Source organism: Apodemus sylvaticus, chromosome 20, assembly GCF_947179515.1.
Source record: "Apodemus sylvaticus chromosome 20, mApoSyl1.1, whole genome shotgun sequence".
In the NCBI taxonomy this organism is placed as follows: domain Eukaryota; kingdom Metazoa; phylum Chordata; class Mammalia; order Rodentia; family Muridae; genus Apodemus; species Apodemus sylvaticus.
In genome coordinates, this window is record NC_067491.1 from 53,395,594 (window position 1) to 53,408,853 (window position 13,260).

General features: G+C 42.0%; 1 protein-coding gene across 2 annotated transcripts in view; it reads left to right on the forward strand.

Moving 5' to 3' along the window:
- The first annotated feature begins 952 nt into the window (after positions 1 to 952).
- The window catches only part of Hnrnpm (heterogeneous nuclear ribonucleoprotein M), a 40,386-nt gene continuing 28,078 nt past the window's right edge, over positions 953 to 13,260 (forward strand). Inside the window, exons 1-2 of one of the 2 annotated variants that reach the window (XM_052165478.1) lie at positions 953 to 1,133; positions 8,818 to 8,984. In XM_052165478.1, coding sequence (XP_052021438.1) covers positions 1,021 to 1,133; positions 8,818 to 8,984 — 280 coding nt within the window. In that variant the 5' untranslated portion in view covers positions 953 to 1,020. The remainder of the gene's footprint in view (positions 1,134 to 8,817; positions 8,985 to 13,260) is intronic. The other variant, XM_052165479.1, reaches the window with a different exon arrangement.

Sequence of the window (13,260 nt, forward strand, 5' to 3'; positions counted from 1 at the left end):
AATTTCCATTAGCTTTCTCCATTCAAGGAAAGCTGATATTCCCTGACATGCCATGCCATTGTCACAGCAGGTGTGGTCACTTGAACTAGAACCCCATCATGTTGGGCTGGGGGAGCCTTGGGAGGGGCCCTGAATACCTATTGGCAGTAGTTGCTGGAGGAAAGAGATGCCATTTTCTTCAGTGTTGTAGCCGCCCATTTAGTTGCCCCGGTAAATAACCCCTAATCTATCCTCGTGCAAGCGAACCCAACTAACTCAGTAGGTCTTAAAGACAAGGGAGTACATGGAGGAACTTGTTGGAAAGAAGGTTCAGTGGGAGGTGAATGTGATAAAAGTGCAGTATACGGTCAGTGATTGAAGCTCGTAGGCTGCTAGCATGTTCAAATCACTGGGTTCAATTCCTAGCACCGAACAAACTCATCATAGGTCCTCTAGCCTATCATTCTAGCACTCAAGGAGTGTAGTCGGGCAGCTCAGACATTCAAGGTCAGCACTGGCTAGAAACTCTGTCTCAGCAACAACAGCAAAATCCCAAACAAACTCAAAATACATGATATTCATAGATGAAGTTTTTTTTTTGTTTTTTTTTTTTTTAAAAAGCCAGGTGTGGTGGTGCTTGCCTTTAATTACTGCGCTTGGTAGATAGGGAGAGGCTGGAGGGCTATATATATATAGTGAGACCCTGCCTCAAAAAAGAAAGTTAATGAGTAAAACAAAACAGGGAAAAATATAAAGTAAGCTGGAATAACTAGGTCAGTATGTGCGCTCGTGTTATAAGTTCGAAAGAGCGGTACATATCTCTGCCCCTGTCCCAAGACCCAATTGTCTCCGCGGGCACCGGGAGGCGAGGCCTGCCCGGGGAGGTGTGGCCTGACGTCAAGGGGGCGTGGCCAGAGATGAGCAGGAGGCGGGAGTCGGTCGTCGCACACGCAGGCGTTACTGGTCGTTCGGGGTCACGTGAGCGCGCAGGCGCAGCTCGACAGAACCCGCTCCCTCACACAAAGCCCAGACGCGGAGAAAATGGCGGCAGGGGTCGAAGCGGCAGCCGAAGTAGCGGCGACAGAGCCCAAAATGGAGGAAGAGAGCGGCGCGCCTTGCGTGCCGAGCGGCAACGGAGCTCCGGGCCCGAAGGGGTGAGTACTGTAACAGCAATTTACCCTTCTCTAACTCCAGCCAGGTTACTTCGCAGCTCCGTTAGTTCTGTTGGCTGCTTTCTCTTCTTCCACGGCGGCGCGTATGCGCAGGCCTTTTCCCTGCCGAGAGTTGGGGGCGGCCGAGGCTGTGACGACGACGAAGCCAGGAGAGCCTCACGGATCGCCCCCTGCCGACAGCGCTCGCCTCCGCTGCCTCAGCCTCCTGGCTGTTTGCGCGCGTCGTCGAGGCCTCAGGCCTATGGCCTGGTATTTTATCCTCAGCAGTGATGGCGCGCGGGCTGCGGGCTGCGGGCGCCCAAGGCCCGCTGCACCTCTCACTCACTGGGCTCCCGAGGGTTGAGCCATTAAGACCGGCTTCAGCCCCTCAGCATACAATCCATGGTCGTGGAAGTATTCTGTCTCAATTTCTCCGATCTGAGAAGTTAGGGGCGGGAGGCGTGCGCGTGCGGGATGTCACGTGTACGGTCAGCAAACGGCGGCGCGACCGGAAAGGGGTCGACACGGTCCTCGTTGCGGGGTTCCAAGACCCCGAGATTGCCCTCATCCTTCAAGAAGTCCTCTTCCATCAGAATGGCCCCGGACCCGGGCTCCTGGGCTGGCGTTCTTCCGCCTCCTTATATCCCTACTTTCTAAAGTGCGCAGTTGGTACCAATGGGAAGAAATGATCCCTGCTTGCTCAGTGTTCATCCTTGGCAACAGACATGAAGTGTGCGGGTGGAGGCACCACTTCGGGGTTTCAGAAATTAGAATAGCCAGACGTCATCATCCCTTTTTTGGAATCCTGTTCGGAGGTCTGTCCAGGGACCTTGGTTTGTTTTTATAAGTGTCCTAACACGGCCTGATGAATTCCGGCCTTTTGGGAGGAGTTTGAATCTGCAGGATCCAAAGTGCAAAGTGTGGCTAGGCTATATAGAGTGAGTTCAGTCTAGGTTGCCATTCAGTCAGTGGGAAATGGAGTTAGACCTTGACTCTCAAAAAGAGGGATGAAAACATAGCAAGGGCCCGACACGCCAGCGTTCCTAGATTCGATTCCTAGTATCACACCACAGGGTGGTCTTTCTGAGCCCCAATAAAGTTTTCTTCAAGGAGGAAAACATAAGATTCTTCTCCTGGGGAACCCTCATACTGTTATACCAGTATAAGGTGGGATGTTTTTGGACTATGGGAGTTTGTTAACACTTGTTAACAAAGCATTTGCCAAGTAATGGCTATTTTGTTACTGGAGGAAGTTTCATATCGTTTATCTTAGGGAGAAGTAAAACACCATTGGTTAACTGGTTCGTATGTGTTATTCAACACTTGAGAGGCTGAGTTCCAGAGCTGATTTCGGCTACATAACAAGTTCAAGATTTCCCGAAGCTTCATGAGTACTCGCCTGTTGTGTATGAGTGTGTGAGATTGTATTTACCCATTATATTGTATTTACCCAGGATGCACAATGGCCGGGGTTCACTCCATAGTACTGAAAGGAACAAGAGGCCTCTCTTTATTACCAACCCTTTACTATGGAAAGCTGAGCATGCTCAGCTTTACTTTCCCTTCCGTCCTTGGGAACCCAGGGTCTTGAAGATGCTAGACAAGCACTCTTCCTCCGGCTACGCTTGAGCGCCATTAGTCAGCCTCGAGAGCCTTTTTTCAGCCTTTTTCTTAGAGATGCCTTGTAGGAAGGATCAGATTCCCTCTTTCAGTCTTTGTTCTCCAGTTTGTGAGTTAGAAGCCTGGGCAAACTGTAGATAGAGTCTGCAGTGTAGACCGGGGTGACCTTGAATTCAAAACAACGCCCTTGCTTCTGTCACCTCCACCCAGTTGCTGGAATTGCAAGTGTGCACTACCACGTCTGTTTCGCCTTCTAGAATATCTGAGGGCCTTATTAAAAAAGCTTTAAGGAACTTAATTTTTTGTCCAGGCAGTGGTGGCGCACGCCTTTAATCTCAGCACTTGGGAGGTAGAGGCAGGTGCATATCTGAGTTCAAGACCTGCATGGTCTACAGAGTGAGTTCCAGGACAGCCAGGGCTACACAGAGAAACCCTGTCTCAGGAGCAAAAAAATATTTACTGTATATAGAATGTAATACTGCTAGAGCCTTTCTATATGAAAGATTGCATTTTTAATAGAACACAGTCCAATGTACAGCTTTTAAATTTCCACTGTCTGTATTCAGATAACTTGTGACTGAGTCATTTGACAGACAGTATGTGCACAGGAATCAGAGATGAGAAAGCTTTTGATGGAAAGAACCTGAGTGGTCTGAGACTGGCTTAATGGAGTATTCCTGAGAAAGTGGCAGCACTTAGTGTTGTAGTGTGGCAGCACTTAGTGTTGTAGTGTGGGTGAATGAAGGACAATTGGGTTTTTTTTTTGTTTTGTTTTTTTTTTGCATTCAAAAGTTCTTGAAACAAACTCCTTTAAAAGCAAAGAGGAGTACCTTTTTTCCCCATCTTTTGACTAGGATTGAACCCAGGTTTTCGTGCTTGTTAGGTATGCATGTACTTTACCTAGTGAACATTCTCACCAGCTTGCTTTTATTTGTATTAAAAATATTTCTGCTTATATGTCTATGCACAACATGCATGCAGTTGCCCGTGGAGGCCAGGAGAGGGCATTGGGTCTCCTGGCACTAGAATTTTGGGCAGTTTGTTTGCTGTCATGTGGGTACTAAGACTTGAACCCAGGACTTGACCCTCTGGAAGAACAGCCAATATTTCTTAGCCACTGAGCCATCTCTCTAGCTCATTTATTTAGTTTTCAATAGTAGAAATCAACAGATGACCTTCTGCATGCTAGGTAAGCACTCTACCACTGAGCTACATACTTAATGAAAACCTTTTTATTTTTAAGTGTTGTGTGTGTGTGTGCACAGGTGAGTGCTGGTAGGCAGGAAGAGGGTATTGAATCACCTGGAGCTGGAGTTACAGGAAGTTGGGTGCTATGTGTACTCTTAACCACTGAGCCATCCCTACAGCCCCATTGTTTTGGGGTTTTCAGACAGCATTTCACTCTGTAGGTCAGGCTGGCCTTGAATCCTGCTTCCGTCTCCTGAGTGCTGTGAATATATATGCATACCATCATGCTCTGCTCTGTTTGTTGTACTTTTTAAAAGTGATTGTATACTTGGTGAAAAGTACTTTTGAGGCATATTAGATTGTTAGCCCAAGATTAGAAGTGGAAGCTCTGTATTATTTGAGTGTGTGCTGTCAGAGCTTTGCTGTTTGTTACTTTGTCCTTTGATTTTTTTTTTTTTTTGTCTTAATGACTAAGGAAACAGATACCAGCCTGCAAAGATAAGCTTGCTTTTACTTTTTTTCTCTCTTCAAGGGTTTCCCAAATGGACTCTCATATTACTCTGCTTTGCAATATTAGTTAAAACTGAACTGTCCCTTTGCTAGTTTGTAGTGAGTTCAGTGCTTAGGTTCCTTCTGTGATGGACAATGGTTGGAATGTTTAAAAACATCCCAAGTGAATACAATACAAAAAGGCTAGGAGCAAATAGGTCTCCCTTTTTACATCTCAAAATTATTATTGGTGTGCTTTGTGCTAATTCTTTTAAAGACTTGTGACTTAGTAGTAGCATCCACTTACAGATGAGAGTATTATTCGGACTTGGATGTATGACTCTTAAGTCTTAGTTACTCACAGTACTGGTCCTTACATATTTTGCTCTTAACATATACTAACTTACTTTTTGTCTTAGTTTTTTGTTGTTGTTGTTGTTGTTTGGGTTTTTTTGTGGGTTTTTTGTACTCGTAGTAGAAATAGAGACAGTTTGCTAATTTGTATTTGTTGAGGCAGGGTCTCACTGTAGATCATGTTTGCTTTACACTAGATCATGTTTGCTCTAAATTCAGAGATACACCTTCATCAGCCTCCCAGTGCTGGAATTAAAGGTGTTCTCTACCATGCCTCGCAGATGTTGTTTATTAACAACAGAAAATATTGTTACACTTTTTTTTTTTTTTTTTTTGGACAGGAAGGAGTTAAGACAGGGTTTCTCTTTGTAGCCCTGGCTGTCCTGGAATTGACAGAGAGCCACCACAATCCTGCTGTTTTTCTTTTTGTTTTTAAGGCAAGATCTTATGTATCTTTGGTTGGTCTGAAACACCACAGTAGATTGGTCTCTTAATTTACCATACTCTCCCTGCCCCTTATTTCCTGAATTCTGAGAGTATGAGTATGTATTACCACACTGCTTGACTAATCCTTTGATTCTCACAGCCAGCCAGGGTGCTACTAATGGATACAGGCTTTGTTGGTTTGCTAGTAAGGAGTCATACTGGAAATGGACCCTATTGTGTGTTTTAATAAGGGGAGAATCTTTATCTAGAATAGTGTTCCATTAAGCTCTGAATTTAAAGAACTTCTGTAAAAGAAAAAAAATCACTTTATGTAAGAGATTGTTTTCAAGAGGGAAGATTTATTTTTGTCTCAGAAGATGTGATTAGAATTTCAGGGTATTGAGATTTTCTGTATATTGAGAAATTTCAGAAATTGTATGAGTAGGAATTATGTCTGGGGGGTGTCATGAAGACATGTTAGGATGACAGTAGGGTTTTGGTTTGTTTGTTTTCTGTTTTTGTTGTTCTGCTTGAGATAGGGTCTTACAGTATCTCTGGTTGTTCTGAGACTGATATTGTCCATGCTGGTTTGGAGCATAGAGAGATCCACTCCAATTCTGGGTTAAAAGCATGTACCACCATGCCGGACTTGATACTATTTTAGTATACCGAATAGAGCAGTCCTTCGTGGTTTATATAAATTTGTATAAAGGCATTTAATCTATATAAATTGTGACCTTTGTATGTAGTATAATTTTAATGTGGCAGAACAATGACTTGATAAATGTCAATTTTCAAGCAACCAGTAAAGCAATCCCAAAGTTGTATTAAACAAAGTTAATTTTAATGTCTTGCTGGTACCTAACATGTTTTAGGTCTTAAGTATATTATGAGATATAGCAATGTATTAGACTGTTAAAAAAGATTATTTTATTGGGCTTGATTAGAACTTTGAGTAGCTAGCTAACTGGATGTCTGGGTCTAATTTTCTTCAGCAGTTTGGAATTGAGAGCCATATGTTAAAATATATTAGCTGCCTTAGATAGATCTGCTTGTTGCATCTGCTGTTTCTTTGAAAGGTTTCAGATTTGTTGGTTACAAGTCAAACTACTGGCATGTGTTAGGATGTTTAAAAAACATGAAAGTATAAATGTAACCCAGGCTGGGTGGTATATATGCCAGTAGTCCCAGCACTCAGTAGGAAGAGCCAAGAGCTATATATTATCATCATTATTGTCTCATTCTCTTTTTCCTTGTCCTGGGAACTGAACCTGAGGTCTTTTGTTAGCCAATAAGTGCTCTAATTCTTAACCCCACTTTGTAACATTTTTAAAGATTTTTTTCCCTTGTTTCTCTAGAAGTTCTCCCTAGGTGTATGCCATTGATTCTCAATGGATTACTTCCTTTCCTTTGGGAATCTTAACAGGGGGTTGAGTTGTTACTGTTACCTATTAAGTAAAGTCAGGATGCCTCTAAGCATCCTGAAATGCAGAATATAGGATAACAAGAACATCTTCCTAGGAGGCTGAGGCAGTAAGATTGCCAGTTCAGATCAGTTCCAATCTGAAAATTAAAGAACTGAAGATACAACTTGGTGGTAAAACATTGCCTAAGGTGTGCAAAACCTGTATTCAGTCCTTAGGACTGACTGCCAAACAACTCTTATCCCCAGACCAGGAAAAGACATACAAAGACGATTTCTTTTAAAAGTGAACCATATGTCTAGCTAGAGTGCATAAATCTAAAATGTTAGTGAAATTCAAAATAAAGTAATAGACTAATTACAAATGGGGTGTGTGTGTAGGTAGGTAGGTCAGAGAACAGCTTCTTGCCACCATGTGGATTCCAAGGACTGAACTTGGGTCATTGGGCCTGGTGCCAAGTGTTTTTACTTTTACCTGATGAGCTAACTCAATAGCCCAATACCCTGATGTTTAAAAATGGTCAGAAGAGCTGGGTGTAGTGGTATGGGCCTGTAACACTAGAGGGGTAGAGGCAGGACTTCATCATCCTTGGCTAAAGTTTAAGGCTACATTAAGCTGAATGAGACCTTGTCTTTAAGGGAAAAAAAGGACAGATTTGTCAACATCTTACCAAAGAATATGGATTGCAAATAAGCACATTAAAAAAAAAAAGCAAAAAAAACATAGAACCATAAGCTAATAAGGAAAGAAAATGAAACCAATAGACTGTACCCGGGAACTCCCTCTCTGGACCAGCTTGGTCTCCAACTTAGATATGCCTGCTTCTGCTGGGATTAAAAGCATAAGTTACCATTGACCAGCTCAATTTTAAATTTCTTGAATACTGCTTTTATTTTATTTTTCACAAAAAGTGTTGTATCATAGATGTACAATAGATCATGTATTGTCATTTTAAGTTTTGCTTCAGGTACTTTATCAGTCTAATTTTTAATACTTTCCAATAATACTTGGAGTATTTATGATAAAGATGCCTGCAAAGGTCAGTAAGATGACTCAGTCAGACACGGTGATTGACGGTGCAGGGCAGACATGGTGGAAGTGTAAGACTGACTCCCAATAGTAGTCTCCTTACCACATACATTCCAGACAGCATGAATACTCAAGCACATGCATACACAAACTCTAATTCAGCACTAAAGAGGCAGAGTTCAAATCCAACCTGGTTATATAGCCAGTTCCAGGCCATACAAGACTGCATAGTGAGACCTTGTCTCAAAAAAAAAAAAATCTTTCTATGAGTACATTTTCTGTTATTTGCTTTAAAGAGGGACTTTCAGAATTAAATGTTATGGGTTTGGAGAAATGACTCAGTGGTTAAGAGGACCTATGTTTAATCAAATGTGGCAGCTCAGATCTGTCAGTAATTCCAGTTCTAGAGGGATTTGACACCCTCTTCTGCCCTCCTTGGACACCAGACAAGCATGTAGTACAAAAAATACTATGCATAGAAGAAAGTAGTTTTTTTTTAAATTGCATATAAGGATTTGGAGAGAAGAAATAGAATTGGATATGTTTCGGAGCACTTTGTGGGATACTACCTGTTATATAATCTGCATTTGAGTATGTGTGAGAAAAATCTCTTTGAGGAGTTATATTTAGCTACCTTTCTATCCATAGTTCTCTGGTGGATGGTGACAAGTGGATTGATGTATAATTTTCGAACTTTAGTTAACATGTTATCTGCTAAGAAACAGTGAGAGATTCTTTGGCTTATAGTGTTGTGTTTGGTAAACTTGGGTGATGTATCTCTCCCCCTCCTTCCCCCTGTACCTGGGGAATTGCTTCACTCCCTCTTCTGTGTTAGTCAGTGTGAAGACCCATAGGTAAGCCTAGGCTAGCACGCTTCTCTTGAGTGGATGACAGGTGGGTGGGTTTGTTCTCATGGCACAGGCTGACTGCCTTTTTCTAGGTGTTAGGCAGTGCCACTATGGCCACTGCAGGAGTAGGGTGGGTTTAGGGAATGCACAATTGCAGATATTTGCTCTGTGCAGACCTTCATTTGCAGTGTTCCAAATCAAAACCAACATTGACCATGTCATATATAATTAACTGTAGGATTATATATCTGGTACGACAGTGTCTTTTCCTTGTATTAACTGAGAAACTTTCTTTTCTCTTGAATTCAGTGAAGAACGACCTACTCAGAATGAGAAGAGGAAGGAGAAAAACATAAAAAGAGGAGGCAATCGCTTTGAGCCATATGCCAATCCAACTAAAAGATACAGAGCCTTCATTACAAATATACCTTTTGATGTGAAATGGCAGTCACTTAAAGACCTGGTTAAAGAAAAAGGTAATGGTACTGGTGGTGAAGTAGGGTAAGAAGGTCAATGTGTCATCTTCTCTGTGGCTATTTCCTGGTTTTTTGTCAGTGGAAGCTGCTCTAGGAAGAGCATGTGTTCTGTTCAGGTTTAGCGCGCTATCTATCTCTCAGTCCCTCCCCCTCCCCCCCCCCCATCCATTTTATGTGATCATGCCCATGTGTTAGATAGGGTGATTTATATGGTCCCTTGACTTACAAATGATTTTACTGACTTAATATGGATATTGGGACATCAGTTAGTCAGTGAGGGGAGTATCTATGTTAAGGAAATGTATCAAATTCTTCACATTATTTGTTGTTTTGGGGTGTGTGTGTGTGTGTGTGTGTTTAATTTTTTTAAGTTTTTTAAAAGTCTGATTAGGAGATAGTTTTAAATTTTGTGGGTATCTTCCTGGAATCAAAATTTAGTGCCTGGAATGTATGCTGTTCAGATTCCAAACTGCAACAGGATTTTCTGTTTGAACTGTGAACTCTCCTTTGAAGTCAGAGATTGGCAGTGGGAGCTCTCAGGTCATCTGCGCATGTGGTTCCTTAAGGGTGTATGGTGTCCCAGCCCAGGCATCCAGATTCTGGGCTAAGACCAGGCAAAAGACCAAGTGTCTGCACGCTGGCGCCTGCCCGCCCGCCCGCCCTCTGCTGCACTCTGTTCGCTTTTGTCCTCCTTTCCTTCATGATTCCTATCCCTGTTGGTGGCTCTCGGGACTGAAGAGATTGCTGGGTCCTGGTTTAGATAAGGTAGGATGCCTTGAGCAGCTCCTCTCCTCCAAGGGAACCTAGGATCAAATCACCCTTAATGGAGTTTCTTCGAAGGACTGAAAGGAATTGGTTTTTTTTGGAGCATTCATAATGAAGAGAAGTTTGAGCTTGATTTGTTGAATGGTTAATTCTTAGTGACAAGGGCACCACTTGGATGGCCCTTTCCGGTGTGTGTGCTGGTGCCCAGCATTGAGTTTTGAAATGGAGTGGCCACTGCCATCACTATTCCATCACTAATTTGACTGTGACATGCAAGAAGTACTAGGCACTGTGAACCTTCAGCCACATGTGCTGCTCCCGTGTGAGATTTGTTTCTTGCCTTGATCATTGCCAGATCATTCCTGCCAATAATCCTAGAGCAAGAGTGAAGTTTCTTTTGTCTGAAGGGAGTGTCTTGTGGCATCCCAGAAACAGTGTTCTTGGTTCTATGGGACTGCTGCTTTAATACAAGCTTAGAATTTCTGTACAGTACAGTTGGATCTCATTCGAATTAGTTTTTGGAATAAACCTCAAATTTGTGTTCTTGTGATTTGGTTGAGCCATTGAATTGCTCTCTCTATTGATAAAAAGTATGGTAGTTCCAAGAACCGGGAATGTATGTGGCTTTGAAAACGCAATTGTCAGAGCTTTGTAAGGGATTGTAGGCCAAACTTTTTCATTTTTTGGAGTGTGTGAACCAGTTTTGGGACATGATGGATAAAGTAGGTGACATTTTTACTGCTTTACCATTCAGTAATTAAGTTTTGGAAGCCATAAAGTAGCAGCCATGATGTTTCTGGATGTAGAAGCAGTTTTCACCTCAATTTACTATTTTGTCCTGTATTAAGTGTGGAGGCAGCCTGGTGATTTATTCAGATCCTTCCAAACTGGTTCTCATATTCCCCTGGCATATGCCATGGATGTGGGTGCTTCTCCCTCTCAGTGTACTTTTGGTGGTGTAACTCAGAATTACAGGTGTGCAGTAAATCTTGTTTTTATTGAACATTAAAATGTTCTTGTTTAGAGCTCCCCAGTACAATCTAATTATTCTGCTGTATTAAAAAAATGAGCAGTATTAGTTTGGAAATAAAATGATTCATAAGAGAAAGGTTAATTTTTCTTGTAGTAGTGTTTAGATTCAGTGAAGTTTAAAGACATTGATATAATGTATGGCTTAAATTGTCCTTGTTTGATTTTTTTTTTTTAAATGTGTTGTTTGTCTTTCCTTTGTCTCTCCCTCTCTCCCTCTCTCTGTCTCTCTGTCTCTCTCCCTCTCAAGACAGGGTTTCACTTTGTAGCTGGATGTCTTGGAGCTCATTATATGGACCAGGGTAGCCATAGAGATGCAGCTGTGTCTGCCTCCAGAGTGCTGGATTAAAGGCGTAATGTGTTCTCAGAAAGCCCTAAGTTTTTGAAAAGCTTAAGTGGCAGGTAGAGGTACTTAAATCCTAAAAGGATTTGTTTCATAGTAACCGCAACTAAACAGATCACAGAGCTTAGACTGACAGTCAAAGCAGTTTTCCCAATCTGTAGTCTACCCTGATAAGACTATGTCCTCCTGGAATAAGAGGTGGGATTAGATGTCTTTACCTCCAGACTCTACCACTGCAACAGTGTCTTTAGTTGCAGCCTCTCAGAACAAGACAGGAAGGGCAACAATGCTGGTAATAGCATCTCATGTACCCTTTTCTGATCTTCCCTTTCTTTGATATCAAGTGTATATTTTGTGTTTAATTTTAGGACTTTAGGATAGTCTGTTAATGATCAGGTAAAAACCTGGTCACTTGTACTTTCCCTTTGGATAATGATGCAAAATTTGTTTGATGTTAATGGTGAAATCAAAGTATTAGTCATTTAAGACAAGTTCTATGAAAAGCATTGTCTTCCTCTGAGCCATGTTGCTGTTTTGTTCAACTCCTGTCAGTGAAGGTCCTAGATTAAGATACTATTTGTGGACCTTACAGTTTGCTCCTTGTTCCAAGGTGTCCCAGAGGAATAAAGTGAAGGTTTATATTTTTATTTTTAAATTTTTTTTTGAGACGCCTCATCCAAGGTCTCCATTGCTTCAGATTCTTGTTCCCTCCTGCCTTAGTCTTCCAAGTGCTAGGGTGACATAACTTTCACAACTTAAGCATCCTTTTTAATGGAGGCAATGGTTGTGGTGCTAGATAGTTTCTGGATTGGAAGAAAAAAAAAGGGAACCACATTTACATGAATTTAAACTAGAGGTTCCAGAACAATGTTTGAAAGTAGCTTTCATTATCCACAGCTACTCAGATGAATTACAGTAGAATATGGGATACTGTCTTAAAAATGTTTTTGACTGCAGGGCTTGGGTACCAAAAATGAAGATTTCTTTTAAACAAAATATGTGTGGGGTGGGGGTGTTTGTTTTGTTTGTTTGTTTCTTTCTTTTGGGGGGCATCTTAATGTGTTAGAGACCTTAAAATTCTCGGAATGAAGAAAGTTGGGTTCTGAGCTTATTTCTTGCTCTACCTTGGAAGCTAGCAGTGTGGAGGTGGAGCAGCTGCCACTCTGGCCAGACTTAGCTGTACTGGTGAATAAACCCTATGCCCAGTTAGAGGAAGAAAGAAAAGTCAGTGATAAAGTTTACTCCCAAATCCTAGTTTAGCAGTAGTCAGTTTAATTTGTATAAACAAAGATTTCTTTAAGCCTTTAATCCTTCCATTCTTATTTAATGATCATCACTTTGAGTAAATTTCAGATTGCTGCTGACAGAAAACTGAGGCCCAGAGGGCAGGTGTAGTGCAATAGACACCTTTCCTATTTCTCAGATGTTTAAGTACTGCTGCTGAGCAGTACAGCCTCTGAAGCTCTCTTAGAAAGTTTTCTTCTCCTCTATAAGCCCGAATTTGGCTTAGTGGCTTAATCTGTTTCTTTCTGATTTGTTGATAAGCCAGCTCCTTGTTATGTAGAATAGTTTGCCATATTTGAGACAGGGCTTCACTGTTAGACCAGAGAGGCCTTGAGATCGACCTCCCTCCAAGGGGCTAAAGGCATGCTCCCAACTGAAGTTGTCTTTATGGAGAAACTTTCTGGACTGTGCAGGTTTCCTTGGCTTGACTTAGTATTGGCCATTGTGATACAAAAAGGCATGTTCAATGTGTCCTTTCTTTCATGCACATATTCTCTTTAAAAAAGGAAAGGATCCAGGTATGGTAGCACACCCCTGTAATCCCCAGGTGAGATGCAGAAGGATTGAGCATTTAGAGGCAAGTCTGAGCTACATGAGACCTTGTCTTAAGAACATGGACTGGTTCTGTAGGTAAAAGTGTTTTCTGTACATGCATATAGACTAGTTTGAATTCCTAACCACAACAATCTTAACTGGTCCTACAAGGAGATTGTGGCAGAATCCTCAGAGGCTCACCAGACAGTTTCACTGGTGTATGCAGAGGCAAAAATGAGAGTGCCTTAATCATTGTGGGGAGCAAGGACTGATATACTTAAGGTTGTCCTCTGACCTCGACAGTGGTGCCCTGGAACCCAC